The sequence below is a fragment of the Nannospalax galili genome, unplaced genomic scaffold (genome assembly GCF_000622305.1).
Source record: "Nannospalax galili isolate Female #2095 unplaced genomic scaffold, S.galili_v1.0 scaffold899, whole genome shotgun sequence".
Taxonomy (NCBI): domain Eukaryota; kingdom Metazoa; phylum Chordata; class Mammalia; order Rodentia; family Spalacidae; genus Nannospalax; species Nannospalax galili.
Window position 1 is genome coordinate 478,963 of NW_008343202.1, and position 26,547 is coordinate 505,509.

The following is a 26,547-nucleotide window of genomic DNA, read 5'->3' on the forward strand; positions in this document are numbered from 1 at the left end:
GGTCTTTAATCCCACCACTCAGGACACAGAGGCAAGATCAAAGCTAGCCAGCCTGGTCTCCATCGCAAGTTCCAGGGAAGCTGAGGCTATACAGAGACCCTGTCTCAAAAAGACCAAAAAAAAAATTGTTTTTTTTAAGAGAAGAAACCAAGTACTGTGGTGCACACCTGTTATCCCAGCACTCAGGAGGCAGGAAAACTGAGTGAGCCCAAGCTACACAGTGAATTCCAGGCCAGCCTGAGGCTCAAAGCATAACCCTATCTGGAAAAACCAAGGAGTAAGAACTCAGCTCAGTGGGAGAGCACTTGCCTAGCATTCATGAGGCCCCAGGTTTAATTCCTGGTATTAGGAAGAAAAAAATAAAGGTAAAAAAAGACAGAAACAAAAGAAAAATGTAAAACTCGCTACTGGTGACAATATGCCTAGAGCTAAAAAAGCACTGACAAGTCAAATGACAAGAGAGGCACTTGCCCAAGGGAGGCACTCATCACCCCTCAACTAACATTCCCAAAGATTCTACCAGAGTTGCTGCTATGGTTACAGAATTCCTAAATGGCTCTCTAGTACTCAGAACCTCAAGACTCCGTCAAGCATCTTCATTCAGTCATTCATTTGTTCATTCGAGACAGGGTCTCCCTTCAGCCCTGGCTATCCTAAAACTATGTAGGCCAGGGTGTCCTCAAGCTCGCAGAGATCTGCTGCCTCTGCCTCCCTAATGCTGGGATTAAAGGTGTGCACCCTGGCTTAATTTATAAAATTACGTTTGTAGGGCTGGAGAGATGGCTCAGTGATGAAGAGCACTGGCTACTCTTGCAGAGGATCCAGATTCGGTTCCCAGCATCCACATGGCTGCTAACAACTGTTTGTAGTTCTAGTTCCAGGGGACTCTGATGCCCTCTTCTGACCTCCATGGGCATTGCACAACACGAGTGCACTTACACGCAGGCAATATACTCATACACATAAAATTAAAAAAAAAAATTTAGATAAGTAAATAAGAGTTAGGGAATGAAGGTGTAATACAGCAATTCATCATCCAGCCTTAAGTAAATCATTCCAACTTTATGGATTTCACACTGTTTTTTTGGGGGGGGGGAGTCTTTTTGAGACAGGGTCTCCCTGTAGCACCAGCTGTCCTGGAACTCACTATGTAAACCAGGCTGGCCTTGAATTCACAGAGATCCACCTGCCTCTGCCTCCAGAATGCTGGGACTAAAGGTGTGCACCACCACGCCCAGCCTTACACTTTAAAATTTTTAAGTGTACGAGTATTCTGTCTGTATGCATATGCACCAAATGTATACAGTGTCCACAGAAGTCAGAAGAGGGAGTCCTCTGCAAGAACAGTCAGTGCTCTTAACTGCTGAGCTATCTCTCCAGCCCACAATAAGCACTCTTAAGCACTGGGTCATCTCTTCAACTCCCAGGCCATCAGTTTTTTAAGAGGCATTTCAAATACATGATTTTATTATTTTATTCTTTCACCTGTTATAATATAGCCACTTCAATATATATCATAAATTCATAAAATGCTTCCCAAAAGCAGGAAAAGGAATTTAGGAAAACAGGAATGAATAGCCTTAGCAATGCAGTGTGCTCCTTTCCAGTTCAGGTTACACAACCAGGAAAGCAACCTGGACTTTTAACACAGCCAGAGCTGCTGGAGGTGTTTGCTGGGGGGCACTGTGCTAAAACAGCGAGAGTTGCCAGAGGCTCTTGGTGTGGGGTACCACACTAAGCTCTTTACACACATGAGCTCATCTAGTACCCATCACACATCTCTGATAAGCATTACCTGTCTCCCAGTAAAGGGCTCAGAGATCAGGTGGTTCAGGGTCACATAGCTAAAAAACAGCAGAGTTGGGATTCAAATAGCAGTGACTCCAAAGCCTGTGCTTTTAACCCCTACTACACTCCCTGCTGATGAATAAAAAAGTGGGTCAAATACTTTATCACTAGCAGGTACTGATTATTCCCCTTTGTGTGTGTTTCCATGCATGCCTGTGTATTGATGTGCTCTCCAATGAGTGTACATGTTATGAGGGTTCATGGGGATATATGCATACAAACATGTGGAGGTCAGAGGACAACCTTGGGTGTCATTCTTTAGTCATCTTACACTTTTGTTTGATTCAAGGTCTCTCATTGGCCTGAAACTTCAACTAGGCTAGACTGGCATCCAGTAGGCTTCCAGGGATCCTCCTGTCTCCATCCTCCATTGCTGGGATTACAAGCGAATAGCACTACACCTGGCTTTTCACATGGGTTCTGGGATCCAAATTCGGTCCTTGTGCTTGCAAGGCCAGTGTTTCACAGTGTGACCCATCTCCCCAGCACTGACTGCTTCTTCAGTAGAGAGAAAAGTACCACACATGGAAGCCAGTCAGGAAACACCTCCAAATTAACTGTATGGATAAAAAGATTACTTAAAAGTGAGCCAGCACTTGGGAGGCAGAAGCAGGCAGATCTCTGTGAGTTCAAGGCCAGCCTGGTCTACATAGTGAGTTCCAGGACAGCTGGGGCTACAGGGAGACCCTGTCTCAAAAAGACCAAAAAAAAGGGGACCCTTTCTTTTGTTGCTGATGATGCAGGTGTTTTTTGAGACTGAGTCTATGTTGTGGGTCTATGTTGCCCAGGCTGGCCTAGAATTCTGAGCATAAGCAACTCTCCTGCCTCAGCCACCTAGGTAGCTGGGGCTACAATCTGCACAGCTAAACATATGCATTTCTAAGCAGTGCTGCATTGGGGCTATAAGCAACATTTCCTCAACAGAAGAAAACAGCAATAGCCATTCTATCTGGAAGGCCAGAAAGGGTATTAAAGGGGCTTGTACTGCTCACTCTGCTTTTAGGCAGACCAAATGACCCTGGGGTGAAGTGGAGGAGTACAGAGGGCCTCTGAGAAGACAGTTCTCCTCCTCTGGCATCAGTGCTGACTCCCAGGCTCTCACCATTTCAGACTCACTGCCAAAGGACTGAGCACCAACATCAAGGCCAAGAGACTTAGTCATAACCAGTCTTTCCTGCCTGGCTCTAGATCACTTCAACTAGCCTGTTTACTTACCAATAGAATAACTGTATTTAATGATAATCTTTTTCTTTCTTTCTTTTGGTCTTTTTGAGACAGGGTTTCCCTGTAGCTACAGCTGGGCTGGAACTCCCTATGGAGGCCAGGTGGGCCTTGATCTTACAGAGATCTACCTACCTCTGCCTCTCAAGTGCTGGGATTAAAGGGGTGACAATCTTTTTATATAACATTCAAATTATTTTTATTTTAAATTATGTGTATGTGGGTGGGTGGGTATATGTATGTGAGTACAGTGCCTGTAGAGGCCAGAAGAGGGTACTGGATCCCCTGGAGCAGAAGTCACAAGCAACTCATTGTGGGTGCTGGGAACTGAACTTGGGTCCTCCAGAAGAGCAGCAAGCACTCTTATCCACTGATCCATCTCTCCTTATATAACATTTTAAGAAGTAGAGAAAGGAGATACAAAGATGACTTAGTAAAGTACTTTGCTACACTAGAATGGGGACCTCAGTTCAATCCAGAATTCATGTAAAAGCTGGGCGTGGTACACATGCCTATAATTCCAGTGCTGGGGGTATGGAGACAGGAGGACCCCTGGGACTCACTGGCGAGTCAGTCTAGGCAAATCAGCAAGCTCTAGGTTCAAGAAGAGACTCTGCATCAAATAAAAGGTGGAGAGCAATTGAAGACGACGCCTGGTGTCAAGCTTTGACCTCCACACACACACACACAAAGTAGATGTATAAGGTCATACACACATAAATTCATGCATAAGAAAATACCTGAGGTACTTTAATCCCCCCAAGAGCCCTTTTCCTATCTTTTCTATGTATACTACCTTATGTTACAAACTCTCAAGCTGAGAGAGAAAACTTTTCCATTGAACTCACTCACACATGCACAAACCCACATGCAGACACACAAGCATACATATGATTTTTTCAAAATGGCTTACAGAAATCAGAAAGCTGAGTTCACATGTTTTAGAGAGCTATCCTGTATCTTATTTAAGCATGAAAGAAAAAAATGATCAGAAAATTACCCTTCTTTGATCCAACCCTGGAAGAGGCACTGAAGAATTTTTTCACTGTGGTGACCTTCCGGGTCTTCTCATTGGTTTTCTTTTCTTCGAACTTGGAGAATGTGAGTGATTGGGCCCCTTGGCTGCTCTGACTGCTGGCAAAAGCCTCGTCCTCCTCCCGCTGAAGTCTGAAATTCAGGAGAGGATTAGGAATGATCTGCATTCTCTCCAAGCTTCTCCGGAATCTAAAAGTTTTTGTTCAAATAACTGAGAAGGACCTGAAAATTTCATAACTAGAAGGTAAATATACCCGGTAGGTTGAAGAACTCTGGTAGATAGCTACAGGACGAAGCTCTACTCTTATAACTCTGTTATAAGTTTCATTTGGATGGATTCGGTTCCTAGTAGTGGAAAAAAAAAAAAGAAAAGAAAAGAAAAGTAAAGGGGCTAGAAAGATGGTGCAGTGGTTAAAAGCACCTGCTATTGTTCCAAAGGACCCAAGTTCAGTGTTCAGTGTTCAGTTCCTGGCAACCACACCAGGCAGTTCACAACACCTATAACTCCAGTTCCAAGGGATCCAATACCTTCTTCTGGCCTCCATGGGTACCCACACACAGAGAAACACACATATACACATACACATACACACACACACACACACACAAACACAAACTTTCTTATTTAAAAAGAGGAAAAAAAATCATGGTTCACATCAATAATCTCAGCATTTGGGAGGCTAAAGCAGGAGAATTATTGAGTTGGAGGTCAGCCTGAGTTACAGAGTTAAGACACTGCCTCAAAGTACCATATTAAAAAAGAAGGCCCAAGATGTAGCTCAGTTGGTAGAACACTTGCCAAGCATGAGCAATGCCCTACATTCCAATTCCCAGCACCACATAAGCCCAGCATTGGTGTCACATGCCTATAATTGGGAGGTAGAAACAGGAGGAAAAGAAATTTAAGGTCATTCTCTATGACATAGTAAGTTTTGAAGCCAGTCTAGGATACAGAGAAAGAGCCTTTAATGCCATTAAAGGCAAATAAGATGGCTCAGCAGGTAAAGGCACTGAGCTACCAAGCCTGATTACCTGAGTTCAATCCTTAGAACCAACTCCTGCAAACTGTCCTCTTGAATCCCACACTATCCTCTTGACTTCCGCAGACATAAAAGTAAATATAATTCCTTTTAGTTAAAAAAAAATATACACCACATTAAAAATAAATAAATGGGCTGAGGAGAAGGTTCAGCAGTTAAAAGCACTTGCTGCTCTTGCAGAGGACCCAAATTTGATTCCTAGCACCCACTTCAGGTGGCTCACAACCACCTGTAACTCTGGCTCCAGGGGACCCAATGCCCACTTTTGGCCTCTGCAGACACAGACACAGACACATAGACAGGCACGCGTGCACACACACACAAATCAAAATAAATCAGTAAATAAAAAAAGACTGGCTTGGAGCTGTAGCTCAGAGGCAAATCACCTGCCTAGCACATACAAAGCCTGGGTTCAATCACCAGCACTGAAAGAAAATTGAGAAAGAAGGTCCAACTCTTTTCCGTAACAAGTCAAGGTTGAAATATAGAGCTACATGGATCATCCCCATCCTATAGTTCCTACAGCAGGGTAAAAAAACCAAGTGCTATGAGAACACTGGACAGAACAACTCCCTCAGCAGGAAGACCTGTGAAACACCGCCATGGTAACATTGGGCAGGTGGTGACTAGGGCTCTAAGAGAGAAGATATCGAAGAGAAAACAACAGACATGAAATGTGGCTTCCTGCAGAGGCTCATGTCTGTAATCCCAGCACTTGTGAGACAGAGGCAGAAGGCTCACTGATGATGGGATCAACTTTGGTGCTAGAAGTCCAGGAAGTTTCTAGATGGTTAAGAAACCGTGACGATAGCTCACTAATTCTAAAACTCACTGTGTCACAGGGAACCCAGAAAGATTATAAACCCAAGAATCTACCATGTTCAGCCTTGTGCTTTAAAATATAATGCAGGGAGCTGTATAAAAATTTGAGGGAGATTTCAGAGACAATAATTAAGGGAAGATTGAGCATGCATGGGGCCCTGGGTTCAATTTCCAGAAACACATACAAAATATAAGAATGTATCACAAAACTCTATCCAGCACTTGGGAGGTGGAGGCAGGCAGATCTCTGTGAGTTCAAAGCCAGCCTGGTCCACATAGTGAGTTCCAGGACAGCTGGGGCTACAGGAAGACCCTGTCTCAAAAAAAGACCCCCCCCAAAAAAAAACTCTAAGTGAAATAAAATAGGAAACTAGGACTAGAAAAAATTGAAATCAAGAAGACTTTTCTGAAGCCAGGCATGAAGGCACATGCTTTTAATCCCAGCACTGTGGGAAGGCAGAGACAGGCAGAGCTCTGTGAGATTGAGGCAATCCTAGTCTACATAGCTAGGTCAGGTCAGCTGGAGGTACACGGTGACCCTGTCTCAAAAAAAAAAAAGGGGCTGAGGCTCCAAATTACAGCTGAGGGAGGGAGGGAGGGAGGGAGGGAGGGAGGGAGAAAAAAAGGCTTTTCTGAGGGTTGAGGAGGTGGCTTAGTTGTTAAAGCACTTACTATATAAGCATGAAAACCAAAGTTTGGAACTCCAGAAATCCACATAAATGCTGGGTGGGTGTGGTAGCCCATATCTACTTTTTTGTGATTCCAGCCTCAGAAGGCAGAGACAGGTGATTCCCAGAGCAAGCTGGCTAGGGAGACAAGTCATATTTATGGACTCTGGATTTGACTGAGAGACCCTGCCTCAATGAATAAGGTGGAAGAGCAAAGGAGAATGATTCCAGACAAACCTTGGGATGCCAGATACACGTGTGTGCACGCACGTACAGAGAGAGAGAGAGAGAGAGACAGAGACAGAGAGACAGAGACAGAGACAGAGAGACAGAGACAGAGAGACAGAGACAGAGAGACAGACAGAGACAGGAAATAGAAAAATGAGAAGAAAAAAAGGAAATCTCTGAGCAAGAAAAAGTGAGCTCAGTCAAGCTGTTGAAGGCAGCAAGGAAGTGAAGAAGTGAAGACTGGGTGCAAGTGTTTTCAGCAGACTAGATAAAAAGGATGACATTAACTAACACAGGAACCAGGCTAAGGGAAAATTCTGGGAGTGGGGAGAAGAGTAAATAAAAGGAAGACCTGAAGTGTCAGTTAGACCTGGAATGTCAGCTAGACCCGGAGTGTCTATATAAACCTCAAGTGCTATCTATAGAATAAATGTGCACAAAGTGTGAGCTCCAGATAGCAGCAGCACAGCAGCACCATCACCTAAGACACTGTTATAAATGCAAACCCTCTGGTCTCATGCCCAACCTACTAAAACTGAGACTCCAAGGCTGAGATCCAGCCATTATTCAGCTTACTGGGTAATTGATTCTGAAGCCTGTTCAAATATGAGAAATACCTCTGCAGGATGTGACGTGATGTCAGAATGGAAGCAGGTAAGAAAGAGAAACAAAAATCACAGATGAAGGTGCTGGTCAAGGTTGGAGTACTAACACATCTTTCTCTAAAATAGTAATATAACAGTAATGGCTAGAAATGTGATTCAGTGATACAGCACCTGCCTAGATTCCTGCAGTGAGAGGCTAGGGGCTGGCTCAGTGGTAGAGCACCTACTTAATATGTGTGAAGCCTTAGGTTGCTGGGAAACAGGAGAAAGGCAAGGAAACCAATTCCTAGTGGCCTCTTCCTTTGTAACAAGGTCAAGTGCTGAGTACCACAGGAAGCCTGAGGAAATTCTGATGCTGTGCCTGGATCTTCTCCTGTCAGGGCTATGAAAACAGAGTATATACCATAATTCTCTGAGCTCTCTGCAGATGTGGACAGCACAGGCATTGAAAAAATACCAGCTAAGACAGAAAACCAGTTCAAGCTGCCAATTCTAACCTTCTGCAGAGATAGGGTCACAGTACACTCTGGCAAAGGACACTCTGGCAAAGGATCAACTTTGCTCCTGCAATTTATTAGCCCTGTGCTTGCCAGTCCTTTCATTTTTTTATTTTAATAATTGTATTTGTAGATAACACAACTACTTTGAACTAACCCCATTTTAAAAGTTAAATGTCGCCAGGCGTGGTGGCGCACGCCTTTATTCCCAGCATTCAGGAGGCCGAGGCAGGCGGATCTCTGGAGGCCAGTCTGGTCTCCATAGCGAATCCAGGCCAGGCAGGGCTACAAGTAGACCCTGTCTCAAAAAGACCAAAAAAAAAAAAGTTAAATGTCTACAATGCAAGGACCACACACAATTTAGCAGATGTCCATTATCACTGTGTGTTTTATCACTGTGCTGCAAATCTGCAATGCTGGGTATGTTAAAAGAATGAGGGAAGCAATACTTAGAGCCATGTGCCCAGCCCAATGCTCAATGCATCACTTGTACAACCATGTTTAGCGTTTCAGCATGAAATAGGCTCATCTCCAAGACAAACACACCTCGAATATAAGATAAGCAAAGACAGAAGAGGTCATTAAAGTGATTCATTAAATGTTGACTGAGAAGAAAAAAAAAATCCTCTTAGGACAAGTTGACCTGCTTACAACTCTCTAAGCAATGAGCAGGAAGGACCATGCACCTGGCTATCAACTATACCCCATCTCAGCCTGGCAGGTGAGGTCTTCTTACCGTTCTGCCAGCTCCCAGTCCTCTTGAATCTGCCGCTGCCGGGCCTTTTGATACTCCTCCCTCCAGCACTTGGAGCAGAAGCCCTGCCAGGCAGGGTTGCCATAGTAACCGCATCCTTTCTTGCAAAGCAGCTCAGATTGATCCACATGAATCCCTCGGCGCTCGGACTTCAGACTCATCTTCGTCCTGGTAAACAAGGAATGAGAAAGCCTTGAAAAGTAATTCACTACCATGCTACTAAAACACAGCACTTAAGAAGCAAAATACAAATAAGTCCATGACCTTTGAACCATAAAGGGAGAAAGAAATGAGGGAAAAAGGTAGGGCAAACAGGAAGGTTCAACACAGCCCGTTAAAAAAACACTGCAGGGCGTGGTGGCGCACACCTTTAGTCCCAGCAGAGGCAGGCGGATCTCTGTGAGTTTGAGGCCAGCCTGGTCAACATAGCAAGTTCCAGACCAGCTGGAGCTACAGGGAAACTCTGTCTCAAAAAGACAAAAAAATAAAGTCTTCATACTTGATGCTCAAAATACACACAGCACCTTAAGAAGAGACTAATACTGGATTGGAGATGCAAGCCTAAAACAAACTCAAGAAAGTACAGAACAAAAGCTTCCTGACACTGGCAGGGGACTTCTTGAATATATACCAAAAGCACAGAAAATAAAAGCAAAAAAAAAAAATTTGTCCTCACATGCTGTGGCACATGCACACCTGCGCACACACACAAATAAATTTTTTAAAAGAAGAAAAAGGAGAGCTAGGGATGTAAAGCACACACCTAGCATGCACAAAGCCCTGGGTCCAATCCCCTGCACTGAAAAGAAAAAAAATACTAATGAGCAAAAGAGGACAAGAGAGATAGCTCGGTGGTTAAGAACACCTGCTGCTCTTGCAGAGGACTCAAGTTTGGTTCTCAGCACCCACATGGCAGTTCACATCCTACTCTAACTCCAGTTCCAAGCAACCTGAGGCCTCTGGCCTCTGTGGACATTTGCAAGCAAAAAAACGCTCATACACATAAATCATATTTTTTTAATGAGCAAAAGACTTGAACACTTTATCAAAGAAATACATACACTAGTGCCAGGCTTGGTGGCACACGTCTGCAATCACAACACTCAAGAGGCTGAAGCAGGAGGACTGTGAGTTCAAGGACATCCTGGACTACACAGTGAGTTCCAGCCAGCTTGAGCTACATAGTGAGACCATGTTTCAAAAAAAGAAACAACCCAAAAACAAAGCACATGCACTGTCATCCTACATTTCTTCAGGACAGGCCTTTACTATGAACTTTTGTGCCTCAAGCATCCTTGTAAGACAAAGATTCTCAGTTGAGTGAGATGGTTCAGCAAGCGAAACAATTGCTGCCAAGTCTGACAACCTAAGTTTGATCCCCCAGGACCCATATGGCAGGAGAGAACTGACTCTCACAGGCTGTTGCCTGACCCTAACACATGAGCTATGGTGTTTGGGCACCTGCACACATATATACAAAATGAACAAAATGTAAAAAGATAAAGGTGCTCTTTCCAGAGCAGGGGTTCAAGTGTTTACTGTGCAGTGCAGTTAAGCACACTGTAACCCTCCCTCCCAGTCAACAGTCTGGTGAGTTGCGAGATCTGGGTTCCCTAGTCTTGGGATTCCTTAGCTGTGACTCTGCCTGCACAGCTCTTGTAGGACAAAGGTACTCCCTGTGACATAAAGCCCATTCAGCTGACTTCCTGTGGACAGGTAAGGACAGTAAGGCCCTTTGTTCCCCATACAGGAGCCTCAGGTCTTCAGCCAGTATCCATCAACTATGGCAGTTCACTTGCGGTGAGTAAACAGGGCAAAAGTTCCAATCCTTCGCTGTCCTTGACAACCTGGGCAGCAAACACTGAGTTGGATGCCGCTCAACATCCTCAGCCATTTGAGCAATAACATGCTCAAGGTCCTGGGTTTGATCTGCAGCACCACCAAAAGGAAAATAAACAGATAGAAAACCCCACCAGCATGAGACATCATCCCACCTGTTACAGTGAGTAAAATCAATACTGGCACAACCAAATGGTGGAGGGGGGCAGAGCAACTACAGGTCCTGCACATTCTAAGTGGAATGTCAAACAGTGTAGCCAACAGTCTGAGAGCTGCTTTTTCACTGTTTTGGTTTTTTGAGACACGGTCCCAACTGAGACCCCTCAAGCTCAGAGCAACTCTCCTTCCTCAAGCCTCCAGGGCATTACAGATGTGAGCTACCACACAGAACTAAATCTCCTTAGAGTGTTTATTCATTCTTCACTCAACAAATACTACATACTGATCTGGTGGTGCTCAGACAAAGTCCTTGTGGATCTTACTGCCTAACATGGGAGGTATATGGCTAAAAACCTGAATGGAAAAACATTAATACTGAAGAACTAATTTTTAAACTGCTAAATTTTAAATTTTAAAAACTGCCAGACATGGTGGTGCACACCACGCCTTTGATCTCAGCACTCAGGAGGCAGAGGCAGGCAGATCGCTCTGAATTCAAGGCCAGCCTGGTTTACACAGTGAGTTCCAGGCCAGCTGGGGCTACAGGGAGACCCTGTCTCAAAAAGACCAGAAAGAGGCCATGATTTAGCTCAGTGGCAGAGTGCTTGCCTAGCAAGCACAAGTCCCTGGGTTCAGTCCTCAGCTTCGGGGGGAGGGGCAAAAACTCCTAACTTCATGAATTCATGTTTGAGAAACCAACCAAATATGTGAATGTGAAATCTATGCAACTCTTAGTCTCTGAATAGCAATATATAATGAAGTACAAAAATTTTGTTCATAATACCAATCTGTAAAAACACCTAGGGAATATTTTAAGGTTTTTTTTTTGTTGTTGGTTTTTTGGTTTTTTTTTTTGGTCTTTTTGAGACAGGATCTCCCTGTAGCTCCAGCTGCCTGGAACTCAGTCTGTAGACCAGGCTGGCCTTGAACTCAGAGGATCTGCCTGCCTCTGCCTCCTGAGTGCTGGGATTAAAGGCCTATACCACCATGACCGGTGGCAAGATTTTTAATTATTATTTTTATTTTATGTGTATGAGTGTTTTGCCTGTATGGATGTAAGTACACCCATGTCATGCAATGCCCATAGAAGCCAGAGAGCATCGGATTCCATAGAACTGGAGTTACAGAGGGTTGCTAGCAACCATGTCAGTGCTGAGAACCAAACCCAGGTCTTCAGCAAGAGCAGCTAGTGCTCTTAACTGCTGAGCCATCTCTCCAGCCCACTAGGAAATATTTTAATGAAAAGGTTATCTGAGGAGATAGAGAGATGGCTCAGTGATTAAGAGCACTAGCTACTCTTTTTTTAAAAAAATTATTTTATTTATTATTTTTATTTTATGTGTATGTGTATTGCCTGTACGTATGTGAGTGCGCCCGTTGTGCAATGCTGTGGAGGAGTTAAGGGCAGTTCGTGGCCACCATGTGGGTGCTGGGAATCGAACCCGGGTCCTCTGGAAGAGCAGTCAGAGCACTGGCTACTCTTGCAGAGGACCTGGGTTTAGTTCCCAACACCCAAGTAAGGTGGCTCACAACCACCTGTAACTCCAGCTCCAGGGGAACTAAGGCCTACTTCTGCCATCCACAGGTTCACACAAATAAGAAAGACGAAATGGGATGGAAGGAGGGTCAACAGGAAGATGAGGCAAGATGATCTGTACAAGTTCAAGGTAGGTTAATGTAAGCTACGTAAAATATTGATATAAGGGCCAACAAGGTGACTCAGCAAGTAAAGGTGCTTGCCACCAAGCCTAACAACCTGAGTTTGATTCCCAAAACCCACAGAGTAGAAGGAGAGAACCAACTCTTGCAAGCTGTCCTCTGACCTCTACATGCACACTGTGGCAGGTACACCCCTGCCATAAATAACTATTAAAAAGGAAAAAATTGGGCTGGGCATGGTTGCACATGCCTTTAATCCCAGCACTCAGGAGGCAGAGGGAGGTGGATTTCTGTGAGTTCAAGGCCAGCCTGATCTACATAGTGAGTTCCAGGACAGCTGGGGCTACAGGGAGACCCTGTCTCAAAAAGACAAAAAAGGAAAAAATTACTAATATATATAGATATAGATATATAAGTATATAGAGAAATATGTACGTTGCGCATTATCTTACGCACACACCTATAATCTTGGCACTGGGGAGGCTGAGGCAGGAGGATTCTATGTTTGAGACCAACCTGGGCTACAAAAGAAAAAAGGAGAGATAAAGGTTTTAATGATAAGGCTATAAATGGGAAGACATACTATGATCCACTATGAAATACACATAAAATACTATAAAAATGACACAGGTTCCAAAATGTTTAAGTTCCAAATTTCATCAGCAATGATAAACAGGACTTTTTTTTTCTAAATTAATTTTCCGATTTTTTTTTTTCTGAAAACTAGTTAAACAGAAGGAACTTAGGGGCAGGTCTGAAAAAATCACTGAATGACAGATGACTCTCAAATCAATCTTAATATACTATACTAAAAAATAATACTAAAGGAAGGATGGGAAGGGAAACTTTCAATAAATAGTTATGAATAACCAGCCAGCAATATCCAAGAATAATTTAAAGATCTATTAAAGAGTTAAGGTTTCTTGTGCATTCAGGAAGACGAGTCAAGGTGATCTGTAAGAGTTCAAAGTCAGCCTGGGATACATGAGACTATCTTAGATAAATAAACAAACAGGCATGGTGGTACAAGCCTATCATCCAGCACTTGGGAGCTAGACCCAAGAGGATCAGGAGTTCCAGTATAGTGTGTTAAAGGCTAGCTTGGACTACATGAGACCCTGTCTCAAAAAAAAAAACAAAAACAAAAACAAAATGATGGAGGGGAGGAAGAAGGAGAGGGAAAGGGGAAGGAGGCAGAGGGAGTGAAGGAATTTTTTTTTGTCTTTTTTTTTTTTTTGAGACAAGGTGTCCCTGTAGCCCCAGCTGGCCTGAACTCATAGAGACCCACCTTCCTCAGCCTCCTAAGTGCTGGGATTAAAGACATGCGCCACCACACCCAGCTGGGAGTGAAGGATTTTTGTCAGACTAAGATGTAGCCCAGACTGACCCAGCACCACCCTCCCTGCTCAGCTCCCAAGTGCTTGAATTATAGGTGTCAGTTACCAAGCCTGATATGAGTTAAAATTTTTAGAGAAGCAGAAAGTTGAAAGAACATCACGTTTATGAGACTTCTATACCTAGAAGTGGCAGGAAAATCCAGAAGGAAATGAAATTTGAATACACAAATTTAACTGTCTACCTAGTTTTAAAAGTTCTTAACTGTGACCCAAATAGGCAAAAAGAGTGGAAAATGAGGTATTTTATTATACTTAGAGATAAACTAATAAGAAGCCTGAGACTGACAGCTGTGCAGGGCAAGGACCTGGGCAGGCTCTATGCAAAATCTGAACAGCTTCTCAAGTGACACACACCTCCAAACTGGCCTCAGAAAAAGGTCATGCCGATCTGCCATCCCACTTACAGAGTGAGAAAACCTACTTTTCACAGTCTCAGAAGCATAGCATAGAAAATCTGTTTTGCCAGTCAATGGTTAACCAGTATTCATGGTATTTTTTTTAAAAAAATTTTATTTATTATTTTTATTTTATGTGTATGAGTGTATTGCCTGCATGCACATGAGTGCACCCGTGTCGTGCAATGCTGTAGAGGTCAAAAGAGAGCTTCGGATTCCCCTGGAACTGGAGTTAAGGATGGTTCCTGCTGGGAATTGAACCCGGGTCCTCTTCAAAAGCAGTCAGTCTTCTTAACCGCTGAGCCATCTCTCCAGCCCCTAAGTTTTTATTTTTAAATATATGGTATGGGGTGGGGGAGGGTGGGGGGAAGATGCATGTGAGTGTAGTACCCAAGAGACCAGAAGAGGGCATCAGAGTCCCTGGAGCCGGAGTAACTGGTGGTTATGAGCCACCTGATAGAAATGCTGGAAACAACCTGGGTCCTCTGCAAGAGCAGCCAGCACTTTTTTTTTAAATTATTTTTATTCTATATGTGTATGTTGTGTATTGCCTGCATGTAGGTAAGTGCACCCATGTTGTGCAATGCCCACAGAGGACAGAAGAGGCTGTTGGGATCCCCTGGAACTGGAGTTTTGGACAGTTATTAGCTGCCATGTGGATGCTGGGATTTGAACCTGGGTCTTCTGCAAGAACAACCAGTGTTCTTAACCACTGAGCCGTCTCTCCAGCCCCAAGAGCAGCCAGCACTCTTAACCTCAAACCATCTGTCTAGCCCTTATTATTAATATTTATTGCCAAGTAACTTCTTCAAACACTGATATTCTCTGTCTTATTTTATGTAATGAAGGCACCATTCTGTAACCGAGGATATTGTTTCAAATCTGTTTTGTTTGTTTGTTGGGGGGCAGGGTTGTTTGTTTTGTTTTTTGTCTTTTTGAGACAGGGTCTCCCTGTAGCCCCAGCTGACCTGGAACTCAATATGTAGACCAGGATAGTCTCAATGTCAGAGATCCATGTGCTTCAGCCTCTGGGATTAAAGATGGCAAAAGTTTTTGTTGTTGCTTTTGTCTTATGTTTCAAATCTATACAAAGGCTTCACCACAGCTTTCCAGGGTTTAGATGCATTCCTTCCAAAAGCAATGTGTCATGCTCAGATGTCTGAGTTTCAATGTTAACAAGGTAGATAAAGCACTCCCAAAAGATAATCAGCTCAGTAGGCCAGGACTTAGAGTTCTGCTGGAGGGAGCCAAGTCCAGAGTAGTTCAAGCCAAGCCAGCAGGGCAGCATTCTTTGGGAGTGAGCACCACATACCCGTCCCCTGCTGTACTCAACCACACCTTCTTCACCTGAGCAAAAAGATAGCTCTAGTCTGAGCAGGCTACTCCCAAGGCTGTCCCAAGCCCAAGGTCCTCCACTCTCAATACCAGAGAAGCAGCCAGCACTCAAACAGGCAACCTACCCAGTAAGTACCAAGCAAAACTGACTTCTCTCCACCTGAAGTAACAGTGAATTGTAAAACCTCAATTATCACCTTGGAAGGGTTTGGGTTTTTTCTTTTTTTCCCAGTCCTATCTGACTTTTAGCTCTGCTGTAACCGACACACACTTCTGAGTCACGAGGTCTGAGAATCTTGAGTTTAACAAGATCCCAGGTGATGTTGCTGGGAACCACCTTGGAAAACCACAACTATAAAGAAAGCAGACTGTCTCTCCTCATGACCTCAGCCAGGAGAAGCCACCCTTTTCTGAGTGTGACAGAGGAGCCAGTGCCAGCCCCATGTTCCTGATGAGAACACTGGCAAGGCTCCAGCAAGCTTAGGAAACACCCTCTGGAAAGGGAGGAATGGATGGGCAAGAGCTTGCTGGGCAGTCACCTTCCCCAAGTACATATGAGGACTCCTGCAAAAGATGGGGAGTACAGATGTGCTGTGGGGTAGGGAGGGTGATGACACTCAGGGTATGGACAGAGAGATCTGGAAACAGATAAAATCAATGCTTGGGAATGGGGATGTGACCCGGTTGGTGAATGCTTGCTTTGCACACAGAAGACTGGGTTCCATCCACCACATAAACCAGAAATTCAAGGTCAGGCTGGAGAGGTTGGCTCAGGGGTTGGGAGTAGAGTTTGGTTCCCAGCACCCACATAAGGCAGATCAAAAACTGGCTGGGCATGGCAGCGCATGCCTTAAAGCCCAACACTCAGGAAGCAGAGGCTGACAGATCTCAAAATTTGAGGCCAGTCCAGCCTACATATCAAGTTTCAAGCCAGTCAGTGCTACATAGACAGACCCTGTCTCCCCAAAAAAAGCTGTAACTCCAGTTCCGGGGAATCCAACGCCTTCTTCTGGACTCTGAGGGCACTGCATTCTTGTGTACACACCACAGACAGGCACACACATATAACTTAAAATTTTAAAGATCTTAAATTTAAAAAAAATAACTTCAGCTGGGCGTTGTGGCGCACACCTTTAATCCCAGCACTCAGGAGGCAGAGGCAGGTGGATCTCTGTGAGTTCAAGGCCAGCCTGGTCTACACAGTGAGTTCCAGGACAGCTGGGGCTACAGGGAGACCCTGTCTCCAAAAGACCACAAAAAAAAAAACAACTTCAAAGTCATTCTCAGCTACATAGCAAGTTGGCAGTCAGCCTGGGATACATGAAACCCTGTCTAAAAAAGGAGAACAGAAGGTGAAAGAAAAAAGAAAGCTAAGGTGTGGCAGCACAGCCTGCAACCCCAACACTCAGGAGGCTGAGGCAGGATTGAAAATTCAAGGGTAGCTTGAATAAGCAAAGCTCTCTCTATAAAAAATAAAAATAAAAAAAAATAGTAACTACAAACAAACAGAAAAAGAATGTAGAAGAAGTTATTAGAGAAACTAGTGGGTAAGATGGATCAGGGGGTAAGGACACTTGCCTTGCAGGCCTGATGACTGTGTTCAATCCCTAGAACCCAAATAAAGGTGGAAAGGAAAGAACCAACTCCAAAAAGTTGTCCTCTAATCTTCACATTTGTGCTGTGCCACACATGTGCACCCTCCAGCCAAAACAACAAATTAAATAAAATTTGAAGGGAAAAAAAAAAGTTGGGCCAGGAAGTTAAGATGCCTTCCACAAAGCCTGACCACCTGGGTTCCACACCAGGACACATATGTTAGAAGCTGTCCTCTGATCTCCATGCACATACTATGGCATGTATATGAACTCACACATACAAGCCCGCAAGCGCGCGCGCACACACACACACACACACACACACACACACACACACACATTCTTTAAAAAGAATTTACTAGAGACAAAAAAATGGAATAACTGAATATCCTCAGTCCAAAAGGCGGGGGGGAGCTGGAAAGATGGCTCGGTGGTTAAGAACACTGGTTGTTCTTGCAAAAGACCCAGGTTCAAATCCCAGCACCCATATGGCAGCTAACAACTATCTGTAACTCCAGTTCCAGGAGATCAAAGAGCCTCTTCTGTCCTCTGCGGGCATTGCATGACATGGGTGCACTTACCTACACACAGGCAATACACGCATACACATGAAATAAAAATAATAAATAAAATATTTTTATTAAAAAGAAGGGGAGAAATGGAACAAAACAGGTGAATCAAAAAGCTTGAGGTACTGCCACTGTTCAGTGAAAAACAGCACCAATGAAGCCCTGGGTTTGAGTCTCAGCATCATAAAAAGAAAACAGAAAGATGAACTACACAACAGCAGTATGGCCTAAGTACCAGACCTCTATGAAATTCTATAAAACTCACAGTATGTCCTCTGGCATACTTATATAAAAAGTTCAATCTGGGAGTCTGGAGGTATAGCTCAGTGATAGAACACTTGCCCAGCATACACAAGGCCCAGGTTCATTTGGAAACTGCAAAGCTAAGCAAAATATAACTAAGGCATTTAGTGAAGAGTGAAATTGAAATCCTTGTATTCTCTGCCTAAGGGGCAGAATCTCTGTGCTGAGCCTGATTGGTTCTGTTCAGGGCTGGACAGGTTAGACCTGAAATCTAACCTGCTGACTAGATTTTCTGACAGAATTTAAGAACCTTAACTTCAAAAGTCTGCATTTATTTCTCAAGCATGGATATTATGTATGCATATAGATATATAAATGATATTTACTACATTTGGAGTACATATTTGAATGCTTGAAAAACATGTAGTTTTTTTGGGGGGGAGGGTGAGACAGAGTCTCATGGACCACAAGCTGGCCCCAAACTTCCTTTGTAGTGAAGAATAACCTTGAACTTCTGATCCTCCTGACTCCACCTCCAAAGTATTAGGATCACCCACATGTGACCCAATACTCAGTTTTAGGTGGTGCTGGGCATGGAATCCAGGGATTCCTGCATTCTAGGCAAGTACTCTACCAATTAAGGCACATTCCCAGTCCAAGAAATAAGTGTGAATTTTTTAACTGTTAAGGCAAAAACTCTTCAGTAGAATATCCCACATCCTACAAGTGTTCTTAAGAGTAACTGAAAAAAAAAAAAAAAAAAAAAAAACCTGCATTTTTCCCCAAATATGTTCAAGAACAAAACAGGTTCTTGTGGGGTTTACTTAATACAGGACTTAATAGCCAGGCATGGTGGTATATACCTGTAATCCCAATACTCCAGAGGCTGAGGAAGAGGGTCACTAGTTGAAGGCCAGCCTAGGCTACTCTGTGAAACTGACTCAAAAGCACTCAAGAGGCAGAGGCAGGTGGAGGAGCTCTGTGAGATTCCAGGCCAGCTGGAGCTACAAGGGAGATCCTGCCTCAAAAACCCAAAAAATAAAAATCAAACAACAAAACCCCTAGGGTTGGGGTGGAGCTCTGAAGCAGACTCTTGCCTAGCATATAGGAAGTGCTGGATTTAATCCCCAGAACTACAAAATATATATGATATAAATAAATATATAAATATATATGTGACTGAAATGTGCAACCCCAATAATGTACAACTGTCATAAAACACTACTTTGTGGGCAGATAGCAACAAAGTATTGCAGAAGAATCATCAGTTAGCTTGTGGACAGGCACTTTCCAGCTGAATCTCATCAGCAGTACAACACTATCCATTCACTACTATATAGCAACTGAAACTCTAAAGGAGATCTAAACACCTGTTTCTGTTTTTATAATCTCTATTTACATTCTCCTGGTGGTTAAGCTTTGGTTACTAGCTCACCTCATTTTTTCAGGACACATTTAAAAAAACAATGTCAAAAGCTTGATGGAAATGTAATTAAGGAACCACAACATTACATAACTATATTTAGGCCAGGACAGTCCCACCCACTGTTTACTAAGGATAAATCAGAACCGTCTCCTGACCCACACTAACCATTTTGGCATTCTACTAATCTGAACTATTATTACCTGAAAGGGCGACTTTTCAGTTTGTAAAGTACAGACCTAGTAGCTTACTGGATATTTCACCTGATATGAAGGTGAAAATAAATTGCATATCTGGGCTTTTCAAGCTAACAAGCTCTGTGCTGAAGCTAACATTGCAAAATCTGCTCTGGAGATGAATTTTCACTGTGCTTTGGTATCCCCTTAGCCCATCTTATGTCCCTGTCAGCCTCTTCTATCTACACACATCTACACACACCTACACATAGCTACACACATCTATACACACGTAATCAAAGCACAAAGCTGTGACTGTCCAGCAACACAAGATAATACTTTCAAGGAGCTAGTCAAATAGAACAAGATCAAAGCTGAGGGCTAAGTTCATCCTGAGATCTACTACTCATCTAGGCTGTCTAAAACAGACCCTCAACTTAATCCATTTCAAGATCTAAACACTTTGGGTCACATGAGACAAGGAGACTTTCAAAGACTTAATCCATTTCAAGATCTAAACACTTTGGGTCACATGAGACAAGGAGACTTTCAAAGACTTAATCCATTTCAAGATCTAAACACTTTGGGTCACATGAGACAAGGAGACTTTCAAAGACTTAATCCATTTCAAGATCTAAACACTTTGGGTCACATGAGACAAGGAGACTTTCAAAGACACTCAGCACAGCAGAGTCCTTACAAAAAGGCAGGCTCAATCTACTTAAGGATGAGCTGAGAGTTTGGCCTGGGCCAGGAGACATTGCAAAGCCAACAGAGAAACTGATGTTCTTTCAAAGTCACTGAACCCTGTAAACGATTTTATTTCTCTGTCAATTGGCTATTAAAAAGCCAAGCCAATTCTGTGGCCCTCTAGAAACCCTTCATACTTCAGTTCCAGAACTTTCTAGAGAGCTGTTCCCTGTTTCCATCTTACTCTTCTATCTACTCTGAATTACTCTCCCGTACATCTACCTGGCTGTTACCAGTAGCACACTGTACATCTTTACAAGTCATTATAAGTCCTTTCTGTAACAAGACAACTACAGCAAGAGATTTTCATCCATTAATAAACATTTTATGAGTTCAATTTCTAAAGGAATCTTTTAAATGTGCTCCAAGATGCCTTCTAATGCAAAAAAAAAACAAACCTGCTGTAGCAAATATTATCTCTAAAATTAGAAAATTCTACACACCATTTTAGAGGAACTACAAAAATAAAACGCTTTCACTTTGTATTTTTAACCTGAGAACACAGAGAAAATTATAAATGTACACTGCTGTAAAAATACTCCAAGTTCAGAGCAAAGTTCAGTGATACATATGTATGAAAATGTGTGAAACCCATTATTTTTATACTAACTAAAAAAAAGATAAAGATAAAAGCTTTATCAGCAAGATTTTCACATAAAGAACCATTGGAATTTTTAGGCCACTAAAGTAAATATAGGTTCAAACAATTAAACAGTTGCCAACCATGGTGGTACATAGCTTTAATTCCAGCATTCCAGAGCCAGATCTCTAAGTTCAAGGCCAGTCGGGTCTACAAAGCAAGTTCCGGGCCAGCCAGAGCTAGTGAGACCCTGTCTCAAAAAAACAAAAACAATTTAAATGCTTTGTCGGAGAAAAAACTATAGAGCTACTTCAAAATTAAAAACACAAATTACAAACAACCAACTTTACAGGTAAGGATACCAGAAGACATTTTATTTTCTTCTGCTGAAAGGCAGTAGCAAGAGACATACCAAAATCCACTGACAGTGAGCATGGTGGCTACCCAGAGCTACATAGTGGGACCTTGTCTTTAAAAAAAAAAAAAAAAAACACCCAGCCCCTAGAACACTTGCTGCTCTTCCAGAGGACTAGAATTTGGTCCCCAAAATCCATGTAGTGAGACTCACAGACAACAAAAACTCCAGCTCCAGGGCTTCCAAGGGCATCTGCACTCGTGTGCACAAGAGTGCCTAATTAGAAATAAATCTTTAAAAACACACACTGTGCATATTGTGTGTGCATGTGTATGTGCGCAGTGCTAGGGACTGAACCCAAGGGCCCCCAGCATACTAGGCAAGTGCTCCACCATCTAGCTAGATCCCAGTCCTTATTTTTAATTTTGAGACAGGGTCTCAGTAAGTTGTTGCCCAGGCTGGTCAGGAACTTGCAATCCTACCTCAGCCTCCTTCAGTGGCTGGGATTACAGGTGATGATCACCCCACTAGGCTAGAGTACAGCCTTATCTTAAAGCATTTTAAGAACTTTATCCAAACATTAAACAAACAAAAATACCAGTTAAATATTTCAGTGGGAAAGCCAGAAATCAGCAGTTGCTCCTCATGGACATATTACTTCCAGTGTTTTATGACAGATGCCAGCATTTGATAAGATTATCAAAATGTTTGGCCTATCCCGTGAAACATTTTAGTGTGGTAACTTTATGGATGGGCAAAGAAGCCACTCAGTAGCATTTCTGCTGAATCACTGGCGTTAGGTTACATGGGTGCCTCTGCTACAGCTGACTTTACAGCCAATAAAAACAGGTGCCAGAAATTAAACTCACAGTCAAGAATGAAAGACTACAGTCTCCAGCCAAAGACTGATGAGTTCATGAAACAGGATCATAGTTCTCATACTAAAACCTTTCTCCAGCCAAAACTAACATCAGAACCAGGAAAGTCTGTGAATCACACATGGAGCCAATATGGATTGACAATGGAGACATAAAAGCACTCAAGTACAAGGAAAAAAAAAATCAGTAAATGTACAAATGTACACAGTTCAACTCAAACACTTAATGGACAGAAAAGAAATCCAGGGGAGACAGTGCCTAAACTAGTATCATGCTAGGCACAACCATCACCAGCCACACAGAAGCCAATGTGTGAGAGGGAGCTGCTGTATGGTTACATCTCAACCATGGGCTAACCCTGCTTCACTGTCCCTGGTTCTGTCATTAGTACAGAAAAGCCCCTCCCTCCTGCATCTCCTTTTCTACTTAAGCACCCTGCTTCTTGCAGGTAGGTGGCTCTTCTCCTAGTTTCCCCCTCCCACACATCCACCTGCCTCCAAAATCCCCACTCCAGCTGGTTAGTCTATTACTCATTCTTCAAGACACTTTAGGAAGTTTTTTCCTGACTTCTTCCACCCTCTACACCCAATAGGATGGGCTTTGTCCAGCTCCTCGGCTATCTTAGCGCACACCCTGGCCACACTATACTGAAATGTTTTTGTTGTTTTTTTGTAGTGCCAGTAATTGAAGCCTGGGCCTTGTTGCAAACTAGGCAATCCATCTACACCCTAAAGTGTTTTTACTGTCTGCCTCTCTCCTCAACTGGCTAATTTCTAGAGAGCAGAAATGTGATTTTTTTTAAATAAAAATTCAAATCCTGACAATGTCTTAACACTCTGATTATGAACCAGTAACTTGACAACGCTTGAAAAGCCCACATCCATGTCTTAGAAGTGTACTGTGCTTTTGCTAAGTGTGTGTCTCACTCTCCCTTTATGTCTGTGCTTAAATCTGTATTAAAACTTTTTTTTGAAGTCAATTATGTTGATGCATAGCTTTAATCCAGCAGTCAGGCAGGGGCAGAGGCGGGGGCAGGGGCAGGGGCAGAGGCAGAAACAGGTAGATTGAGGCCAGTTTGGTCTACATAGCCAGTTCCAGGCCAGCTGTGGCTATAGGGAGGCTACAGCTCAAAATAAAAGATAAAGGAGCTGGCAGGATGGCTCAGTGGTTAAGAGCACTGACTGCTCTTGCAAAGGACCTAGGTTCAATTCCCAGCACCCACATGGTGGCTATGAACCATCCTTAACTCCAGTTCCAGGGGAATCCAATGCCCTCTTCTGACCTCCACGGCATTGCACAACACCGGTGCACTCACATACACGCAGGCATACTTATACACATAAAATAAAAATAAATAAAATATCTATTAAAAAAAATAAAAGGCCAGGCATGGTGGTGCACGCCTTTAATCCCAGCACTTGGGAGGCAGAGGCAGACAGATTTTTGTGAGCTCGAGACCAGCCTGGTCTACATAGTTCCAGGACAGCTGGGGCTACAGGGAGACCCTGTCTCAAAAAAACAAAAAAATAAATAAAAAATAAAAGGGAGGGCTGAGGAAACAGCTCAGTTGGCAAAGTACTCGCTACATAACATGGGGAACCAAGTTCAGATCCCCAGCACCCATGTAAAAAAGTGTGTTGCATCTCTAATTCCAATGCTCAGGGACAGGGACAGGAGGATTCTTGGGGCACTGGCTAGCTAGCCAGTCTAGACAAACTGGGGAGCTCCAGATTGAGTGGGAGACATTGTCTCAAAAAATAAGGTGAAGATGTGATTGAGGAAAACACCCAATGTTGAACTCTGGCCTCCATACACATGTGCACACACCAACAAAAAAACCAGCCAGGCATGGTGGTACACGCTTGTAATCTCAGCAATCACAAGGCACAGGCAGGAGGATTGTTCCAAGTTAGAGGTCAGCCTGGTCTACATATCAGATTCTATCCAAGCCAGCTAGGGCAGCATGGTCAGACTGTTTCAAAAAATAAATTAATAAATAAGCCTCAAAACAGTAAGTCTTAAAGCTTAATAGAAGCTGAAAATGCAGCTCAGTACAACAGCCCTTGCCCAGTACATGGGAAGTCACTATGTGCATTAAAAAAATACAATACAAGCTTGCATCTCTGGCAAATTTTTTTGGCAAGACAATTTTTTTTTTCCTCAGCTGGCCTGAAACTCACAGATATCTGTCTCAGCCTCTGCCTCTGAGTGGTGGGATTAAAGGTGTGTACCACCATTTCACTCCGGGCTGGCAAGACAATTTTAATTACGACTCTTTTTTTTTTGGTCTTTTTGAGACAGGGTCTCACTGTAGCCCCAGATGTCCTGGAACTCACTATGTAGACCAGGCTGGCCTTGAACTCACAGAGATCCACCTGCCTCTGCCTCCCCGAGTGCTGGGATTAAAGGCATGCGTCACCACACCCGGCTTTTCTTTTTTTTTTTTAGGCTTTTTGTTTTGTTTTGCTAGTCAGGATTTTCTCTGTAGCCTAGACTGGCCTCAGACTCACTATCTAGCCCTTGCTGATCTCCAACTTCTTGAGATCCTTCTGCCTCACCTTCCCAAGTACTGGAATGATAGGCACGAGTGACTAATTGGGTCTTTCTTTAAAAAGCAGTTTTAGATTTGCAAATTTAAAGGATCAACTTCTTTTTAAGAAGAAAGGGGGAAAAAAGCGAGGGAAGGAAAGGAAGGAAGGAAAGAAGGAATGCAGGCAGACTCTTAGCTTCAAACCTGGTGATGCAGTAAACTTCTGGCAAAATGTCTGATCCCCACTATCACATCCAGTGAAACATTTCCCAACCACAGAGACTGGTCACCAGCTCTGAGACACGTCCAGCTACTGGTGACTTAGTCTCCAAGGTGCTTCCCTCTCTGGAGAGAACTTCCGCCAGGAAACTAAGGGGCAGCCCCTGGGCTTTCCTCCAAGACAGCTCGGACGCAAGGACTTTTTTCATTCTTTTTTTCTTGTCTAAACAGGATTTTGCTATATGCAGACTAGGCTGCCCTGGGACTCACACTTCTCACCCCCACACACCCAAAACCTCGTCTTCCACCACCGGGTGGAAGAGTTCAAATCCCCGCACCGGCCCCGAGACCCACGCGGGTCTGGACGAGACAGGACCAGCCGCGACCACAGGTGTCCCCGGGGACGCAGATTGTGTCCGGGCGGCAGGAAGCGCCCCGGAACCATCGTGTCGCCCGAGACCGAGTCCCACTGGGTTGTGGAGAATTCGGCCGCGGCGGAGAGGCCGAGCGCAGAGCTCCCGCGGCCTGGCGGGACCCGTTGAGGGGCGGAACGCAGCGGCCCGGACTCCGCGCGCAGTCGGACGCCGCCGCCGCTGCCCTGCTCCGGGCGGGAACGCGCCCCGAAGCCCCAGTGCCTCCGAACCTGGTCCGCAGCTCCGCCGACTTCTGGACCGCCACTCTCCCCCCCGCGACTCCAGTCAGTCAGCTCCCCGCCCTCGCACCCGCCCTCTCTTCACGCCCCGCCCCCAGAGCCGCGGGCTTGTGCCCGGCGCGTGCTTATTACGTCACTTCCGCGTCGCTCCCGGAATCCGGGAGCTGCAGGCCGGAAGTAGTAGTCTGCATTCACAGGAGCAGTGCCCGAGGGTAGGGGACACTAGGTGACGTGAATCATCGGTTGTGCGACCGGGAGTCGCGGAAGGCCGCGATTTCCATCTTCTTCCTCCCTGCTTCCGGCTTCTTGCTTCTACTTGAGGGCGACAAGGAGCTCCGTAGCTGAAGATGGGAGGTCGAAGACTAAGCCAATAGATACTTCCCAGGCTGTTCAGAATGCAGAGGCCGAAGAAACAGATCTCAGGGCTTTACAAGGATTCGAGTTTGGAGAATCTTAAAAAGATTGGTCCGAAAGCCAACCACACTAATTCCAACACTGGGGAGGTGGAGGCAGGAGGATGGCCAACTGTAGTGGGACCCTGTCTCAAAACAAGTGAAATTAGGGCTGTGGGTATAGCTCAATGGTAAGAAAGCATATGAGATTGGTGCAGGAACTTTTAGTTGGGAGTTTTCACGGCCCAAGAGTGTTTGACTCTAGGACCTCGGATACCAGACACAAGTCACCAAAGATCAACCTGGGAGGTAATTGCTCCAAGGTCGTTGTCTCACGACAATGAAAATTAAAGATACAGGAACTTGTAACAGTGATGTGAAGGCAAATTTTATTGAGAATTACAGAAAAGTAAGAAAGTGCGTTGGTGCCAGCCACACTCAGGCAGAGGCAGATGACAGCCTGGTGTACACAGCGAGTGCCAGGCCAGCTGAAGGTACCAGGGACCCAGAGAGGGAGGGAGGGAGGGGAACGGAACCCCTCTAGGGGATCCAAGGCTGCCTTCTGTCCTTCGTGGGCATTGCACGACATGGGTGCACTTGCAGGTATGCAGGAAATACATGCATACAGATCAAACAAACAAAAGCTTAAGAAAAAGTGAAGGGGACTCCCAGGATACAAATAT

General features: G+C 44.2%; 1 protein-coding gene across 5 annotated transcripts in view; it reads right to left on the minus strand.

The window, feature by feature from the left end:
- Window positions 1–25,540, minus strand: part of Rabgef1 (RAB guanine nucleotide exchange factor 1) — a 51,711-nt gene extending 26,171 nt beyond the window's left edge. For 2 of the 5 annotated variants that reach the window (XM_008839144.3, XM_008839142.3), the window contains exons 1-3: window positions 25,464–25,540; window positions 8,701–8,886; window positions 4,070–4,236 (exon numbers count right to left, since the gene is read on the minus strand). In XM_008839144.3, coding sequence (XP_008837366.1) covers window positions 4,070–4,236; window positions 8,701–8,879 — 346 coding nt within the window. In that variant the 5' untranslated portion in view covers window positions 8,880–8,886; window positions 25,464–25,540. Of the gene's footprint in view, window positions 1–4,069; window positions 4,237–8,700; window positions 8,887–24,805; window positions 25,120–25,174; window positions 25,369–25,463 lie in introns of those variants that run through there. The other 3 variants (XM_017799655.2, XM_008839143.3, XM_029566480.1) reach the window with 2 other exon arrangements.
- Window positions 25,541–26,547: the final 1,007 nt, after the last annotated feature.